The sequence below is a fragment of the Bubalus bubalis genome, chromosome 14, assembly GCF_019923935.1.
Source record: "Bubalus bubalis isolate 160015118507 breed Murrah chromosome 14, NDDB_SH_1, whole genome shotgun sequence".
In the NCBI taxonomy this organism is placed as follows: domain Eukaryota; kingdom Metazoa; phylum Chordata; class Mammalia; order Artiodactyla; family Bovidae; genus Bubalus; species Bubalus bubalis.
The window spans coordinates 60359699-60378410 of NC_059170.1; the positions used below are offsets into that span (position 1 = coordinate 60359699).

Here is an 18712-nt window from a genome sequence, read left to right on the forward strand (position 1 = left end):
CTCATATCCATACATGACCACTGGAAAAACCATAGCTTTGACTAGACAGACCTTTGTTGACAAGGTGATGTCTCTGCTTTTCAATACGCTATCTAGGTTGGTCATAACTTTCCTTCCAAGGAGTAAGCGTCTTTTAATTTCATGGCTGCAATCACCATCTGAAGTGATTTTGGAAACCAGAAAAATAAAATCAGCCAATGTTTCCACTGTTTCCCCATCTATTTACCATGAAGTGATGGGACCAGATGCCATGACCTTAGTTTATTGAATGTTGAGCTTTAAGCCAACTTTTTCACTCTCCTCTTTCACTTTCATCAAGAGGCTTTTGAGTTCTTCTTCACTTTCTGCCATAAGGGTGGTGTCATCAGCATATCTGAGGTTATTGATATTTCTCCTGGCAATCTTGTTTCCAGCTTGTGCTTCCTCCAGCCCAGCGTTTCTCATGATGAACTCTGCATATAAGTTAAATAACTAGGGTGACAATATACAGCCTTGACGTACTCATTTTCCTATTTGGAACCAGTCTGTTGTTCCATGTCCAGTTCTAACTGTTGCTTCTTGACTTGCATACAGGTTTCTCAAGAGGCAGGTCAGGTGGTCTGGTATTCCCATCTGTTTCAGAATTTTCCACAGTTGATCGTGATCCACACATTCAAAGGCTTTGGCATAGTCAATAAAGCAGAAATAGATGTTTTTCTGGAACTCTCTTGCTTTTTCCATGATCCAGCAGATGTTGGCAATTTGATCTCTGATTCCTCTACCTTTTCTAAAACCAGCTTGAACATCTGGAAGTTCACAGTTCACATATTGCTGAAGCCTGGCTTGGAGAATTTTAAGCATTACTTTACTAGCATGTGAAATGAGTGCAATTGTGCTGTAGTTTGAACATTCTTTGGCATTGCCTTTCTTTGGGATCAGAATGAAAACTGACCTTTTCCAGTCCTGTGGCCACTGCTGAGTTTTCCAAATTTGCTGGCATATTGAGTGCAGCACTTTCACAGCATCATCTTTCAGGATTTGAAATAGCTCAACTGGAATTCCATCACCTCCACTAGCTTTGTTTGTAGTGATGCTTCCTAAGGCCCACCTGCCTTCACATTCCAGGATGTCTGATAATATTACGTTAGCATTGCCAAATTTTAAAATTTCAGACCTAAAAAATGGTGGTTCAGTGGTAAAGAATGCACCTGCCAAGGCAGGGGACTCAGGTTCAATCCCTGGGTCAGGAAAATACCCTGAAAAAGGAAATGGCAACCCACTCCAGTATTTTTGCCTGGGAAATCCCATGGACAGAGGATCCTGGCAGGCTACAGTCCATGGGGTCACAAAAGAGTCGGACACAACTTAGGGACTAAACAACAAAATCTGAAATATTATTCGAAAGTATTATATTTATCAAAGAAATATACAAGGATAACAATCCTGCTATTTCTAATTACAGAATATGCTCACTGTGAGCCTCTCTGCTGTTCAATTTTTCTTACATGACTTTTATCCTTATCATAATAGATGTCAAAGTGCCTCACATAAACACTAAACCTAGGGCTAGTTCATAACTAGCTAACTGCTGAAACCGCTCCCTGCCCCCTCCACACAATGCGTGAGTATGAAGCAGATTCATCTACCCAAGTTCACTTCATCTCTATTCTTTTCCCATCTAAGAACCCAGAGCAGGAACCACCATGTATGAGTAGCTGAGCAGGGAGTTGGTGATCTCTCCCAACCTGGAGGGGCACTGTCTCTCACTACGCCCAGATGACCTAGAGTGACAGGACAACAAAGGTCCATGGTCCCTACAACTTAGAAGTGGAAAGCAGACAATGATTAATAATTAAAAACTGAGATTTCAGACTCAAATTCCATTGCTACAACCCAGTGGTTCTCAAGTAGGGGCACTTTTGTCCCCTTGGAGACAGTTGGTAATACATGGGGACATTTTTGATTGTCACAACTTATGGGAGGGGTGCTGCTAGCATCTAGTGGGCAGAGGCCGGAGATGCTGCTGAACATTCAGCCTACAGTATACCGACAGCCCCCCCACAACAAGGATCATCTCGGCCAAAACGTCCACTGTGCTGAGGGTGAGAAACCCTCACAACACGTGACACCACCCAGGGCCCTGTCAACAAATTGATGTTCTGCTTAATAACTTAAACTAACGGCACGTGGTTGTATTTCGAAGCTGATTTCTTTTCCCCTTGTTTTACCTCGGGTGTATGTTTTGCAATCTCTCTAATTAAAGTAGAAGCGTTTTTCTTCACGTATTCATCTTTGTCCTTCAGACAGGTAAGTACCACTGGAAAAATCTCTGCTTCGACCACCATTTCTGCCAGATCCACAGAATGTTTCGCAATCTGACTGAGAGCTGAAAGGACCTGACGCTGTTCAACAAAAACCAAACCCAAACATTACACAGGGTCCACTGTGGAGTTCAGATGTAATTTAAACAGCTTTGTATCACATTCAAATTCCTTTATAAAGAGGAAGAAATAATCACAAATTCAACATAACCTAAGAGTCTTGAAGTATTCACCTCCTACTCTTATACCTAAATACTCAATTTCTTAAATTTTCTAATTTCCAAGTTGAACATCTTAGTTCACACTATTGACTATTTAAATATTTACTTATTGAGGCTGGTCAAAGAATATGACCTTTGGGTGAATATTATTTCTTAATTATGCACTACTTAAATCATTAGTTTATGATAAGTACTGTAATGTAATACAAACATGATCAAGCAGAACTTTGGGCATGTGGCTGTTACAGGTTTAAAGAATTTTACATTGTCTAATTAACATTGACAATCTTAAAATCTTATGAACATAACTATTATAATGTAAAAGTATAATTGGTGACTATTAACTGAAAATTAAATTTTAGAAAGTTCGAAAGACTAATATGGCCATTTTCATAGGAAACATAAATATAATAGTGGGCTAGAAAACCTTTAGGTCCCTTCTAACCCTGAGGTTTAATCGTGACATGATTCCTTACTTTAATTATTGATTCTGATGTTACTTCTAGTTTTCAGCATTGCATGTACTTTTCCCCAGTCACATCTTGATTGTCTAATCCTTACAGCATAGTTTCCACATATGAAAGGACCCAAATACATAATATACCCAGACCTGTTTTTCCTGATAATTTACTAATATCTAAAAATATATACTATCCATCTGCACACATATCGTTTCCATTTTCTTAGATTATCGGAATCCTGGTTTGTTTGTTTCTCAACTTTATTTTTAAATACCTTCAGTTTAGCGTCAGGGTTCAGGATCATCTGGGCTAAGTGAGCAATCACTCCTGCATCCACCACTGTCTGTGCTAACTCTGGAGAATGCTTTGCAATATCACTGAGGGCTGAAACAGCAATCCTTTTCAAAGCAATTTCTGGCTCCTGGATACAGAGCACTAAGAGAGGAACAGCTCCCGCATCCACCACAGCTTGTGACAGCTCTGTGGGTCCAAGAAAAGTAATTAAGTGAGTATGGGTGACTGACCCTTGTACAAGCCACTTTTCACCCTGACAGATACAGCAAAGCGAAAAGGGGAGGGTGTACTTCACTGTCTCGACATCTGCATTTCAAATCAGCCTTCCTGGTTTCATGAACCATGTGGGCCAATCACGAGCTGAAAAGAATACAGGTCAATAGATGGACCTCCATTTACATGAACACATTTGAGGTAGATTAGGCTGAAATGGCTTGTTATTCTTTTTTTTTTTTTTTTAAGAGAGTAAGCAGATGTCAGCTGTTTAAGCTCTGACAATTCTGCACTTCTCAATAGGCAAGCATTTTATGCATGGTTTACAATAACAGAGAAAATTAAAGTACCAAAAATTTACCAACCACACTAATTAGGCAGTATTTTGTTCTATTTACATGAGTAAACATTAACATGAATCTCGTGCCAATAATGTCGATTTTTTAATTCCTTTCATCTTATCATATTTTAAAAGATTTTTTAAAACTTTGTACACAAAAGGTGCATTTTTGTTGTACATACAAAAACATTTAAAAAAATGAGAACTACAACCAAACAACAGGATTTAATATATAAATTTTAACATTAAAGAAATTAATCATAAGCATTTGATATGTCAGAAACAATATCTTTCGAATATACATGTTCATTTGTGTGTCCAAGAATAACAGCTATAAAAAAAAAAAGTTTTTAAATTACAGAGAATGTGAGGTAAACAGGCAGACCCATATATGTGTAAAAAATGTCTTTTCAGAAGCATAAAATACACTACATAGTTACAGATCCTACTCTCGTGTTCATGGCCTCTCTTACTGAATCACATACACCCATTTCCACAATCTCTTCCTTTCAAATTATGTTCTCATTTTCTCAGATGTGTAGCAGCTTGACAATTTATATCTTTTTGGTTATTTAAAAAAATTTTTATTGGAGTATAGTTGCTTTAGAACATTGCATTAGTTTCTGCTGTACAGCAAAGTGAATCATATACATATATGACTATAGGTATATGATATCATAATCTTTTTTAGATTTCTTTCCCATTTAGGTCACCACACAGCAGAATGTAAATTGGTACAACCACTATGGAGAACAGTATGGAGAGGACTCAAAAAACTAAAAACAGAACTATCATATGACCCAGCAATTCCACTCCTGGACAATTTATGTCACTAGCCAAATTATCAATTCAGCATATCACTTAGTCTTTAAAGAAGAGCCTTTAATTTTTCAAACAACTGGTAATATCACATTTTCTAAAAGGAAATAATGTTAGAAAATGAAGGTTAGTGTCCAACACTTGTTTTCCTTCAATTATTATAATTATCTGAGAAGTACCATATTGTATAAATGATTCCTTCATTCTTTCATTAAACAAGTATTAATGGAAGGTTATTATGTGCCAGACTCATTCAATGCTGGTGCAAATGACACGCTTCTAAAATTAACATTACACTGATTAGCAAATATGTTTCAATTAAAAAATCCAGTGTGAAATATGAAATACAATGGGAAGTTAATATGTAATCTCAAGAACCAGAAGCAGATAAGAGGAATATGTTTTTTCAAAAAAGGTGGGAAGGGGACTGTCTTGGTGGTCCAGTGGTTAAGACTCTGCTTTTACTACAAGGAGCATGAGTTCAATCCCTGTTCAGGGAAATATGATCCCACATGCTGCACAGTGTGCCCAAAAAGTAAAAATAAAAAATAATTTTTTAATTAAAAAAAAAAAGACAACAGTAGCAACTGACTGGAATATCCACCTCAAATCAATAGAAGACATTCCTCAGAAACCGCTCTGAGATTCTACTGCCATTCCCTGAACACCAACAATATAGCAGGTAAAGCAGGTGATCACTCTTTCTTCCCAAGGGAAAAAGGAAGAAAACATAAGGGTGTGATATCATGCAATTTCCAGATATAATTTTTATATTCTACTTTAATAATTAGCATGTTAATTAATTCAATTCAAATTATACAGGTGTGGTATGGTTGTTGCTGTTGTTCAGTCACCCCACTGTGTCTGACTCTATGTGACCTCATGGACTGCAGCACGCCAGACCTCCCTGTTGTATGGTAACATCAACTTTATATAGTCACATTCAAGGGTGCCTGGAATCTATATATCCAGGTGACCCTTGAACAACGCTGGATTTGATCCATGCGGGTCCACTTGTAGGTGTGCTTTTTCAATGATAAACTCTGCGGTACTGCATCATCAGTGGTTGACTGGATTCAGAATCTCAGACATGCAGGAAGTGATAATATGAGGGCTGACTATAAATTATACTCAGATTTCCACTCCAGGGAGGGTCAGCACCTCTATCTCCCACATTGTTCAAGGTCAACTGTACTAGGCTAAATATTTTATTTTGAGAAAGCATAAGGATTACTTCATCTATGTATGTATTTTCACTTTTACATACTGTTTCTAAGAGTAAAGAATATGCAGTGAACAATTAAAAGTATTATTAATGAAAACAAAGTTCTTGAAAACAAATATTATTGTTGTAACTCCCATACATTTTATTCTTTCCTTGAATAATTGAGTTCTGTTATCCTCCTCTCCCTGAACTCTGTTATGAAAGAAACCCCAGTTTTTCTGGCTTGTTACCCATTTCCATCTAAAGCTGCTTTCCATTCTTTCTGAAATAGTGATGCTAAATGAGGGGAAGGATGGGGAGGGCACCAAAGAAAGGCTTGCCTGAAGGGAATGAAGCTTCTAGGGACCTGCATGGGGCCTAGCAATCAATGCTGTACTTGAGTTTCATATACTTTACCTCTCCAGTTTACATGGTCCTTCAAAACCTGGCTCTGCTCTTAGATGGCACACATTGTTATTAATAAACAATATTGTTCAACCACCTTCATACATATACTGGGTACAAGATGTATATACAGGTAAGAGTACATACACACATTACATTATAATAGGCCTAAATAACGCAAGCCATACTACTGGGTTGGCCAAAAGGTTCATTCAGGTTTTTCCATAAGATATTATGGATATTATGGATGTTATGGAAAAACCCAAATGAACCTTTTGGCCAATCCAATATATTATACAAACCACAGGCTAACTATTTCATCCTGCCTCTACCGCTCTTTTTTCCTGTGGTATATCTTTCTTCTCTTCCATACCATTGCTTCCTCTGGTATTTCTGTACCAGTCGCAGTTGGCTTCTTGTCAGTCAGGGCATGGGCTTGTGAACCAATCCTGGCAAATGGGACCTGGGTAGAAGTCAGCTGAAAGCATCTGTGAGAGATTTTCCTCTGTAATAAACAGAGATACACAGGAGGAAATACCACCTCATCTGTGCTGGACACGGGCACATCTGCCTGCAAATGACATCTGGGAACTCCTACATCCATCTTGCAACTGTAATAGGAGAAATCGCCAATATGCTGAGGATGGCTGAGTACAAAAATAAGAAACATCTGGGTCCCCTGTGACACTGTTCAGCTGGATTACCAACCTTGGAATGGCCCTGACTCTGAATTTTGTGTCATGTGAAATGAAAAACATCCTCAGGCTTAAGCCACGTGTGGTTGATAATCTGACTTACAGCCCCAGCCATACTGATATGATTCTGCCCTCTCAGGCTTGGTGTATGCACATATTTTGCTCTATTTTCTGGTCATTTCATGTTCATTACATGCTTCCTGTGTGCCAGAAACTGGGTTAGTTAGATCTTGGGGAAGCCAAATAGAGTAAAACATTGTTCTGTCCTGGTGGACTTTGCTAAAGGTGAATGTGTGAACAGACCGCAGTGCAGAGTGGGGCTGGGAGTCAAGTACGTGGAGTGTTTGGGGAAATATACACAGGGTGCAATTTCAAGCAGTGCTTCCCATTTTCCTTCCATCTCCCCTTTTCTTCTTCCCTATACTTTTCTACTCTTTAAAAAAAAAAAAAGGCAGGAATAACCAAAACCCTTAAAAAAATCTGGTATACTTAAAAGTTAATATCCATAGAGGACTTCCCTGGTGGTCCGGTGGCTAAGACTCTGTGCTCCCAACCCAGGGGACCGGGTTCAGTCCCTGGTCAGGGAACTCAATCCCACAAGCTGCAACTAAAAGATCCTGCTTGCGGCAACTAAGACTCAACACAACCACATAAATAAATACATTTTTTATAGTTACTCCCCGTAGGAGAAATCTCACAGAATTCATTTTAACTCTAATTTGGAAATGAGTTTGGGTTGTTTAATTATTACACTTTGGAAATCAAAGATTGATATGTACAAACGTTCATAAAAGTTTTAACCAGGGGAAAAAACAAGCCAAGAAATTTATCTTCACTGTGGGAAAATATCTTAACCTCCTTGTACATTTTAAATGAATCTTCAAAAAGTGAATTTTTAACAACTGTATCTTCTTTTATGCAAGAACATGTGACATAATCATATACTGTTAGGTAACCAGCAAGATTAGAAGTAGTTACGCCAAAAAAAAAAAAAAAAAAATCAGAGAAAAAAAGGTTTTCTGTTATACCAACACGTTAATAGGATTTAAGTGGGGTTTATGGCACTATTCCCCACTCCAGTACACTTGCCTGGAAAATCCCATGGATGGAGGAGCCTGGTGGGCTGCAGTCCATGGGGTCGCTAGGAGTCGGACACGACTGAGCGACTTCACTTTCTCTTTTCACTTTCATGCATTGGAGAAGGAAATGGCAACCCACTCTAGCGTTCTTGCCTGGAGAATCCCAGGGACGGGGGAGCCTGGTGTGCTGCCATCTCTGGGGTCACACAGAGTCAGACACGACTGAAGTGACATAGCATAGCATAGCATGGCATATGGCACTATTGGTGATATATTTTCTTCTCTATTTGCCAAATTTTCTTCAATGTAATTATTTTTTAAAAATAAAAGAAATATGAACATGTCTTTGACTATACACATAGCTACTGCTGGGGCTAACTATACTAACATTATTATTATAAAGGAAAAATAAATATAAATACTTTAGCTTACTTCTCAATATGGAAGAAAGTTTCTTATTTTTAAAAATGGTGGGAATATATATCTCCTTTAAACAAATTAGGAAAGAATGCATAATTTTTCTTTGAAAAATTACAAATATATTCTAGAAATACTATTCACTTTTTCACACTTTCCTTCTTGTCTTAATTCATGCCTTTGTTACAGTTAAAATACTACATTTTTTAAATGCTAAGTGTTATCCATTTTAAACAATTTTTTAGGCTTCAAATTGTCAGTGGAAATAAAGCTATCCAATAGCACCTTCCTTATTCAAAAATAATAATTAAAGCCATTGATTGCATGCATGTAGACAACTGATATACAGTCCTCAAATCTGATGGTCAGCTATTTCCAGCCAAGGAATAACTAGTTCTCTTCGGCCTCCTCAACACCTCATTGCTGAGTGAAGGAAATGAGGCAGCCATCTCTATGGAACTGTGACAAGCTCAGTATGACTTTAGACTTAATTTTTTAAACAAAAAGAGACACAGATAAAAGGGGGGACATTTGAGATCAACAACATTCATAAAATTACTAGTATCTAAAGCTGGATGAATCAACTATTATAAATGACTTTATGCGGACTAGACAGGAACAATACAAACAGGAAAGTCCATCAGTGTATAATAGGTACAGGTAAAACCGGGTGCATCAGGCAAAAGTGATTTTGCTTTAATAGCGCTCATCATGGTCTTAGGGCTTCTCTGGTGGCTCAATGGTAAAGAATTCGCCTGCCAAAGCAGGAGCTGCAGGTTCAATCCTTGGGTTGGGAAGATCCCCTGGAGAAGGAAATGGCAACCCACTCCAGTATTCTTACCTGAGAAAGCCAATGGACAGCAGGAGTCTGGTAGGCTACAGTCCATGGGGTCACAAAAGAGCTGGACACAACTAAACAACCACCATGGCCTTAACCCCTCTTAATTGTTACAGCTCATGGTTTGGTTAGATCAGCAGTGGTAAAGACAGGGCCCAGGCAAGTAACTAAAATAAGTGAAGCCAGAGGAACAATAACCGAGTGGGGAGCACAGTAAACTGGAAAAACATATGCACCAGATACAAGGAGCAGTAACTACTCAGTTTCTTCAGCCCAGCGCTGCCGCGTGGGAATGCAGACCTAACCGCTGTCAGATCCTTGGATTTTTCCAGAGATGCCAGACATCTGATTGCATTGTTTTTAAGTTTTGGAAACTTTAAAAAACAAAACAAAAAACACTGTGTAAGACAACATGCAGGCGTGCGTGCTAAGTCACTTCAGTTGTGTCTGACTCTTTTGTGACCTCCATGGACTGTACCCCGCCAGGCTCCTCTATCCATGGGATTCTCCAGGCAAGAATACTGGAGTGGGTTGTCGCGCCCTGCCCCAGGAGATCTTCCTGACCCAGGGATCGAACCCACTTCTCTTATGTCTCCTGCATTGGCAGATGGGTTCTTTACCACTAGTGCCACCCGGGAAGCCCCCTAAAACAACACAGTGCAGGCCAAATAAAATGTGTTCATCATTTTACAATCTTAGGCTTAAATCTTAAACCTTCTGAAATGAGCTGTTGGGACTTTCTGGATGTGAAAAAGGTGTAGTTCTCTCTACTTTTGATTCTTGAAGACATGTTGTGGAGTCATAAAGGAAGAACCACTATTGTGGTTATACAAGAAAATTCAGAGGTGAATTCCAAGAGACTGACAAAAACCTAAAAACTGGCCTGTAAAAAAAGGATTAATCTATGATACTCAGCTAATTTTCCTGCTCACAATGGCAATGTAGGAGGGAAGAATTTGAGCAAAATTAAGTGATCCATCATGAGAACTCACAAAAAGGACTCAAAATGAAGAGGTTCTCCAAAAAGAAAAAAGAAAGGAAAAAATATGTATATATATTTAGCACACTAATTCGAAAGTAATTAGGCAACTCAAATACCTCAGGGACTCTAATTTCTTTTAACTTTATATATTTTTCCAAACACTGCTTGTAACTCATTGTTTTTAAACCCAACAAAAAGTTATGTTTTATGGTATTTGCTCATTAAAAATAAAATTATGAATCATTATTTCTTTGCATTTAGTTTGCCCTATTTATCGGTTTAAAGATAGGCTGGTTTTGCATCTGGCTGTAAAATACATAACTGTATTACTTCAAAACCTTTTTGAAATAAAGCAGGTTAAAAAAAGATTTAAGATTTGGCTACAACTTATGATGTTAATCTTACATTATCAAGCCATTCAACCAAGTTTTTCATGATTTGGTGAAATCACAGTCAAAACAAATATGGAGCTGCAATCACCAAAGTTAGTTATATGCTGACCATTGGTGGCTCAGACTGTAAAGAATGACTGCAGTGTAGGAGCCCTGGGTTCAATCCCTGGGTTGGGAAGATCCACTGGAGGAGGGCATGGCAACCCACTCCAATAGGGGAACCTGATGGCCTATAATCCACGGCGTCACAAAGAGTCAGACATGACTGAGCAGCTAAACACAGCACAGCATATTCCAGTTTGACTTTAGAAATGTCACGTCCAAAGTAGAAGAATTTGTCTAGTTTTTGGTCTAACCCACTGTTTACAAGGAGTTGTTACCTACTGCTAAGTAACATCACACCAAACTCAGCTGCTTAAAACAGGAAACATGTATAGTCTTATTGTTTCTATAGGTCAGGAATCTGGGAGTGGCTCAGCTGGAGGTTCCGGAGGTGACCTCTCACGAGGTTGCAATTAAGCCATTAGCTAAGGCTGCAGGTATCGCAGGCTTGACTGGGTCTACAGCATCTTTTTCCAGCACAGCCATGGGAATGTTGGAAGAAGGCATCAGTTCCTACCGGTTTCTGGGTCTTTCCATAGGCTGCTCATGATGAGGCTTCCCCCAGAGTGAGAGATCCACAGGAGAGAACCCAAGACAAAAGCTGTAGTCTTGCATAATCAAACCTCAGAAGGCACATACCATCACTTCTGCTATATATCTTTGGTGCAACATGGAAGCACATTACACAGGGATGTGAATAGGAGGAGGCAGACATGGAAGCCAGCTAGCAAGAAACCTTTCAGATCAGAGATCAGATCAGTCGCTCAGTCGTGTCGGACTCTTTGCGACCCCATGAATCCCAGCACGCCAGGCCTCCCTGTCCATCACCAACTCCCAGAGTTCACTCAGACTCACGTCCATCGAGTCAGTGATGCCATCCAGCCATCTCATCCTCTGTCGTCCCCTTCTTCTCCTGCCCCCAATCCCTCCCAGCAGCTGAGTCTTTTCCAATGAGTCAACTCTTCGCATGAGGTGGCCAAAATACTGGAGTTTCAGCTTTAGCATCATTCCTTCCCAAGAAATTCCAGGGCTGATCTCCTTCAGAATGGACTGGTTGGATCTCCTTGCAGTCCAAGGGACTCTCAAGAGTCTTTTCCAACACCACAGTTCAAAAGTATCAATTCTTCAGCGCTCAGCTTCTTCACAGTCCAACTCTCACATCCATACATGACCACAGGAAAAACCATAGCCTTGACTAGACGAACCTTTGTCGGCAAAGTAATGTCGCTGCTTTTGAATATGCTATCTAGGTTGGTCATAACTTTACTTCCAAGGAGTAAGCGTCTTTTAATTTCATGGCTGCAGTCACCATCTGCAGTGATTTTGGAGCCCAGAAAAATAAAGTCTGACACTGTTTCCCCATCTATTTCCCATGAAGTGGTGGGACCGGATGCCATGATCTTCGTTTTCTGAATGTTGAGCTTTAAGCCAGCTTTATCACTCTCCTCTTTCACTTTCATCAAGAGGCTTTTTAGTTCCTCTTCACTTTCTGCCATAAGGGTAGTGTCATCTGCATATCTGAGGTTATTGATATTTCTCCCGGCAATCTTGATTCCAGCTTGTGTTTCTTCCAGTCCAGCGTTTCTCCTGATGTACTCTGCATATAAGTTAAATAAGCAGGGTGACAATATACAGCCTTGATGAACTCCTTTTCCTATTTGGAACCAGTCTGTTGTTCTGTGTCCAGTTCTAACTGTTGCTTCCTGACCTGCATACAAATTTCTCAAGAAGCAGATCAGGTGTTCTGGTATTCCCATCTCTTTCAGAATTTTCCACAGTTGATTGTGATCCACACATTCAAAGGCTTTGGCATAGTCAAGAAAGCAGAAATAGATGTTTTTCTGGAACTCTCTTGCTTTTTCCATGATCCAGCGATGTTGGCAATTTGATCTGTGGTTCCTCTGCCTTTTCTAAAACCAGCTTGAACATATGGAAGTTCACGGTTCACATATTGCTGAAGCCTGGCTTGGAGAATTTTAAGCATTACTTTACTAGCGTGTGAGATGAGTGCGATTGTGCAGTAGTTTGGGCATTCTTTGGCATTGCCTTACTTTGGGATTGGAATGAAAACTGGCCTTTTCCAGTCCTGTGGCCACTGCTGAGTTTTCCAAATTTGCTGGCATATTGAGTGCAGCACTTTCACAGCATCATCTTTCAGGATTGAAATAGCTCAATTGGAATTCCATCACCTCCACTAGCTTTGTTCGTAGTGATGCTTTCTAAGGCCCACTTGACTTCACATTCCAGGATGTCTGGCTCTAGGTGAGTGATCACACCATCGTGATTATCTGGGTTGTGAAGATCTTTTTGTACAGTTCTTCTGTGTATTCTTACCATCTCTTCTTAACATCTTCTGCTTCTGTTAGGTCCATACAATTTCTGTCCTTTATCAAGCCCATCTTTGTATGAAATGTTCCTTTGGTATCTCTGATTTTCTTGAAGAGATCCCTAGTCTTTCCCATTCTGTTGTTTTCCTCTATTTCTTTGCATTGATCACTGAAGAAGGCTTTCTTATCTCTTCTTGCTATTCTTTGGAACTCTGCATTCAGATGTTTATATCTTTCCTTTTCTCCTTTGCTTTTTGCTTCTCTTCTTTTCACAGCTATTTGTAAGGCCTCCCCAGACAGCCCTTTTGCTTTTTTGCATTTCTTTTCCATGGGGATGGTTTTGATCCCTTTCTCCTGTACAACGTCACGAACCTCATTCTATAGTTCATCAGGCAATCTATCAGATCTAGGCCCTTAAATCTATTTCTCACTTCCACTGTATAATCATAAGGGATTTGATTTAGGTCATACCTGAATGGTCTAGTGGTCTTCCCTACTATCTTCAATTTAAGTCTGAATCTGGCAATAAGGAGTTCATGGTCTGAGCCACAGTCAGCTCCTGGTCTTGTTTTTGCTGACTGTATAGAGCTTCTCCATCTTTGGCTGCAAAGAATATAATCAATCTGATTTCGGTGTTGACCATCTGGTGATGTCCATGTATAGAGTCCTCTCTTGTGTTGTTGGAAGAGGGTGTTTGTTATGACCAGTGCATTTTCTTGGCAAAACTCTATTAGTCTTTGCCCTGCTTCATTCCGTATTCCAAGGCCAAATTTGCCTGTTACTCCAGGTGTTTCTTGACTTCCTACTTTTGCATTCCAGTCCCCTATAATGAAAAGGACATCTTTTGGGGGTGTTAGTTCTAAAAGGTCTTGTAGGTCTTCATAGAACCGTTCAACTTCAGCTTCTTCAGCATTACTGGTTGGGGCATAGACTTGGATTACTATGATATTGAATGGTTTGCCTTGGAAACGAACAGAGATCATTCTGTCATTTTTGAGATTGCATCCAAGTACTGCATTTCGGACTCTTTTGTTGACCATGATGGCCACTCCATTTCTTCTGAGGGATTCCTGCCCACAGTAGTAGATACAATGGTCATCTGAGTTAAATTCATCCATTCCAGTCCATTTCAGTTCACTGATTCCTAGAATGTCGACGTTCACTCTTGCCATCTCTTGTTTGACCACTTCCAATTTGCCTTGATTCGTGGACCTGACATTCCAGGTTCCTATGCAATATTGCTCTTTACAGCATCGGACCTTGCTTCTATCACCAGTCACATCCACAGCTGGGTATTCTTTTTGCTTTGGCTCCATCCCTTCATTCTTTCTGGAGTTATTTCTCCACTGATCTCCAGTAGTATTTTGGGCACCTACTGACCTGGGGAGTTCCTCCTTTGGTATCCTATCATTTTGCCTTTTCATACTGTTCATGGGGTTCTCAAGGCAAGAATACTGAAGTGGTTTGCCATTCCCTTCTCCAGTGGACCACCTTTATTCTACACCAATACATCTGAGAGAGGCAACATTCCCCTGTAGTTGAGTGTAGTTAACAGTTAACTAGAGCTATAATTGAGTTGAGAAGTTGACATCTCCAACTGCAGGTGGGAGTGTGAAAAACTGGAAGGAATTTGCATAGTATTATGAAAAAAATCTAATCTATGATTTTTATTTATCCCCCACCCTCACAAATGCCATTTTTCCTACTCATCATTTCCATACCATTTCTCTCCACCCAATCTTCAGAACCACCCATCTAACCCTTACACATGGGTTGAGTGTTTGAGAGATTAAAGGTTAACATACATCCATCCATACATAAATACATACATATGCTTTGAAGGTTAAATAATTCTAGCTCCTTTAAAAAGTCAAGTGAGTCAAATAAGCCATTGATCTGGAGTTAATGGGGCCTTAGTAAGAAATTACAATCAGCTGGAAAGATGGCACACTTATACAAGGCTCAAGCATAAAAAAACAGCTTCAAAATACAGAAAGGAAAAGTCAAGAAGTGGAGATGAGAGAAAAAAGAAGGTGGGAAAAAACAAAGACTGGTATGGCCTTGGAAGATAATAAGTAGCATAAGATATAAAGCAATTTTTAAAACCCCAATTTTAGTGACTTTCAGTTTCATAGTTATAACTACTCAACAGCTGAGACTAGGCTGAATGGAAGAAGGCAGACCTACAGAGAGGGTCTGGAGGGCTCTTGGGATGAAACAATAAATTACTTGGAATCAGCTTTTTACAAAATATGCTTTTTGTATCTAGAAATGTTCCCATTCATTTCCACTTGCTTTAGGGACTTCCCTGGCAATCCAGGTTAAGTTTAAGACTCCTTGTTTCCAACATAGGGGATGTGGATTCAATCCCTGATCAGGGAACTAAAATTCCACATGCCATGTGGCACAGCCCCCCCGCCCCCAAAAAACACCCAAACAAAAAATACATTTCCACTTGCTTTATATAATATTGCAACCACAATTGTAGTTTCACTCTACCTACAATCTGCAAAAACAAAACAATCTTAAGTGGATTTTAAGATGTTTAAAAAGGTTTTATTAAACTTTGAACCTTCAAACTTCATTGGCATTTGTTATTTGCTTCAGGCCCCTCGGAGCTCAGGCTAACAGAGGAGGCTAAACAGTAAAGGATCAGCTGTGCCCTAGTGGAATTCTCTATGAGAACACACAAAGGAGAGAGGAGACAGAAACGAAATACTGGATGGTTAGAAAGTGTACAGGACATTTTCATACAAGGGCTCCCTGGTCAGCAGTTCTTGGTGTGACTCCTTCTGAGTGGTTCCTTGAAGTTACCCTTGGGCCTCCACTGTCCACTTTTATTCCTGAGGATGAGCTGCCCCAACAGTGTTAATAATTGCATAATATGCCACTGAGCAAATATGCTATAGTTTACTTAACCATCCCCCCAACTCGGGACACTTAATTGTTTTGTGGGTTTGGGGTTTTGCATTATTAAGTACAGTGCTTTAAGATTATGTAGCCTGCCAGGCTCCTCTGTCCATGGGATTCTCCAGGCAAGAATACTGGAGCGGATTACCATTTCCTTCTCCAGGGGATCTTCCCGACCCAGGGATCAAGCCTGGGTCTCCCACATTGGAGGCAGATGCTTTAACCTCTGAGCCACCAGGGAAGCCCATTTAACCATTGCTACATACCAACTGATCCAAACTCAGCGACTTAAAGCATCATTTTCTCTCTCACACTTTCTGTGGGTCAGAAATCCATGAGCAGTCTAGCTGGGTGGTTCAGGCTTGGAATTTCTTGTGAAATTGCTACTACACTGTCTGTGGGGGGCTGCAGTCATCTCTGAAGGCACAACTGGGGTAGGATCTGCTTCCAAGCTCACTCACATCATTCTAGAAAGCTCCATTTCTTGCTGGCTGTCAAAGACCTCACAACACAGGCCTTTCCATGGGCTACCTGAGGGTCCTCATGTCATAGCAGTGGCTTCCCTCCAAGCAAGTGATGAGAGACCCCCAAAACAGAATCATCGTAAAGGCTTGTAAAGCTGGTCACCCATGCTCAGAAATGGCATACCATTGTTTCTGCTGCAGTCTAGTGGTAACACAGATAAATCCTGGTGTGATATGGGAGGGACTGTACCAGGGTGAGAATGCCAGGATGTGGGATATTTGAGGGGATTCTTGGAGTCTAGCTACCATGGGTCCTATATTCATACATACATATTCCACATGTTAGACAAACATACACATTCATATGTGTGTGCATGCATGTGTGTATTTACTTAAGACAGAGGCTCTGAGGTGGTGGTCCTGAGAAGAAGAATGGTGGCTTTTTAAAATTAATTTATTTAATTGGAAGATAATTATTATACAATATTGTGATGGTTTTTGCCATACATAACAGGCAAATAGGTATAGGTATACATGTGTACCTATGTGAGCAGGCCATAGGTATACATGTGTTCCCCCAATTCTGAATGCCCCCTCCCACCTCCCTTCCCACCCTATCCCTCTAGGTTGTCCCAGAGCACAGGCTTTAGCTGCCCTGCTTCAGAGGTTCTTGATATTTTTGGATTAAGCCACAAGAAACTGCTGTTTTTGTGAAGTCAAGACTAATCAAATATAGGTAATCTCATATAGGTCAAGGTAATAAGCACTGCAATACTGTTTTCCAAAGGGGATTATCAATACGGGGCCCCACTGACAATGTGCAAGTCTGATAGTTTGGCCACTTATAAAGTATATTTCAGCCCTTACATTAGTAAGTGGTTGCTTGAAGTTGACTCATCATTTATTTCTCCCCAAATAGTACATTTAGTTCCATATTCCTTAACTTACTACATATCACCATTCAGCTATACTGATTAATTTAAGCATATTAAGTGACTTTTTGAGGCCACAGCATCACCACTTCATTGCCTTTTAATGAAAAAACACAGAGCACAGCACAGGAATTCTAAGTCAGTACTGTCAGATGGGAACATGAGCCACATATTTAAAATTTTCTAGTAGCCACACTTCAAAAGTAAAAAGAAATAGGTGGGATTAATTTTAATCATGGGATAGAGACACAGATGTAGAGAACAGATTTGTGGACATGGGCGGGGGTGGGGGGAAGGAGAGCATGGGACTAATCGAGAGTGTAGCAATGACAATATATACACCATCATGTGTGAAACAGATAGCTAGTACGAAGCTGCTGTGTAGCACAGGAAGCTCAGCTTGGTGTCTGTGATGACCTAGAGAGGTGGGATGGGGGGTGATGGGAGGGAGACTCAAGAGGTAGGGATATATGCATTGTTTTTGTTGTATAGTTGCTAAGTCCTATCCAGCTCTTTGTGACCCCATGGAGTGTAGCTGACCAGGCTTCTCTGTCCATGGGATTTCCCAGGCAAGAACACTGGAGTGGGTTGATATTTCCTTTTCCAGTGGATCTTCCTGACCCAGGGATCAAATCTGCATCTCCTGCATTGGCAGGCGGATTCTTTACCACTGAGACACCTGGGAAGCCTGCATATAAGTATACTTATCGCTGATTCACGTTGTTGTACAGCAGAAACTAATAAAACATTGTAAAGCTGCTGCTGCTAAGTCACTTCAGTCGTGTCCGACTCTGTGCGACCCCATAGATGGCAGCCCACCAGGCTCTGCCATCCCTGGGATTCTCCAGGCAAGAACACTGGAGTGGGTTGCCATTTCCTTCTCCAATGCATGAAACTGAAAAGTGAAAGTGAAGTCGCTCAGTCGTGTCCGACTCCTAGCGACCCCATGGACTGCAGCCTACCAGGCTCCTCCGTCCATGGGATTTTCCAGGCAAGACTACTGGAGTGGGGTGCCATTGCCTTCTCCATGTAAAGCAGTTATCCTCTAATTTAAAAATAAATGTAAAATAAGTTTCAAATAATCAAATTGTTTAACACAATATATCTAAAATACTATAATTTCAACATGTAATCAATAGTTAAAAGTTTTAATGAGATACTTTACACTCTTTTCTTCACATCAAGTCTTGGATATCATCCAGTGTATATTCTGCACTTACAGCGTGTCTCGATTTAGCTGCTAAATTTTTATTGGAAATTCTTGATCTACAGTATTTAGATTCCAAAAAGTTTACAGTTGAAAAAGTAGATTCACAT

At 40.1% G+C, this 18712-nt stretch overlaps 1 protein-coding gene across 2 annotated transcripts in view; it reads right to left on the reverse strand.

Moving 5' to 3' along the window:
- SPAG6 (sperm associated antigen 6) overlaps positions 1–18712 on the reverse strand; it is a 63878-nt gene that overhangs the window by 21537 nt on the left and 23629 nt on the right. For both annotated transcript variants that reach the window (XM_006079953.4, XM_006079952.4), the window contains exons 5-6: positions 3257–3462; positions 2208–2381 (exon numbers count right to left, since the gene is read on the reverse strand). In XM_006079953.4, the coding sequence (XP_006080015.2) occupies positions 2208–2381; positions 3257–3462 (380 nt within the window). The remainder of the gene's footprint in view (positions 1–2207; positions 2382–3256; positions 3463–18712) is intronic.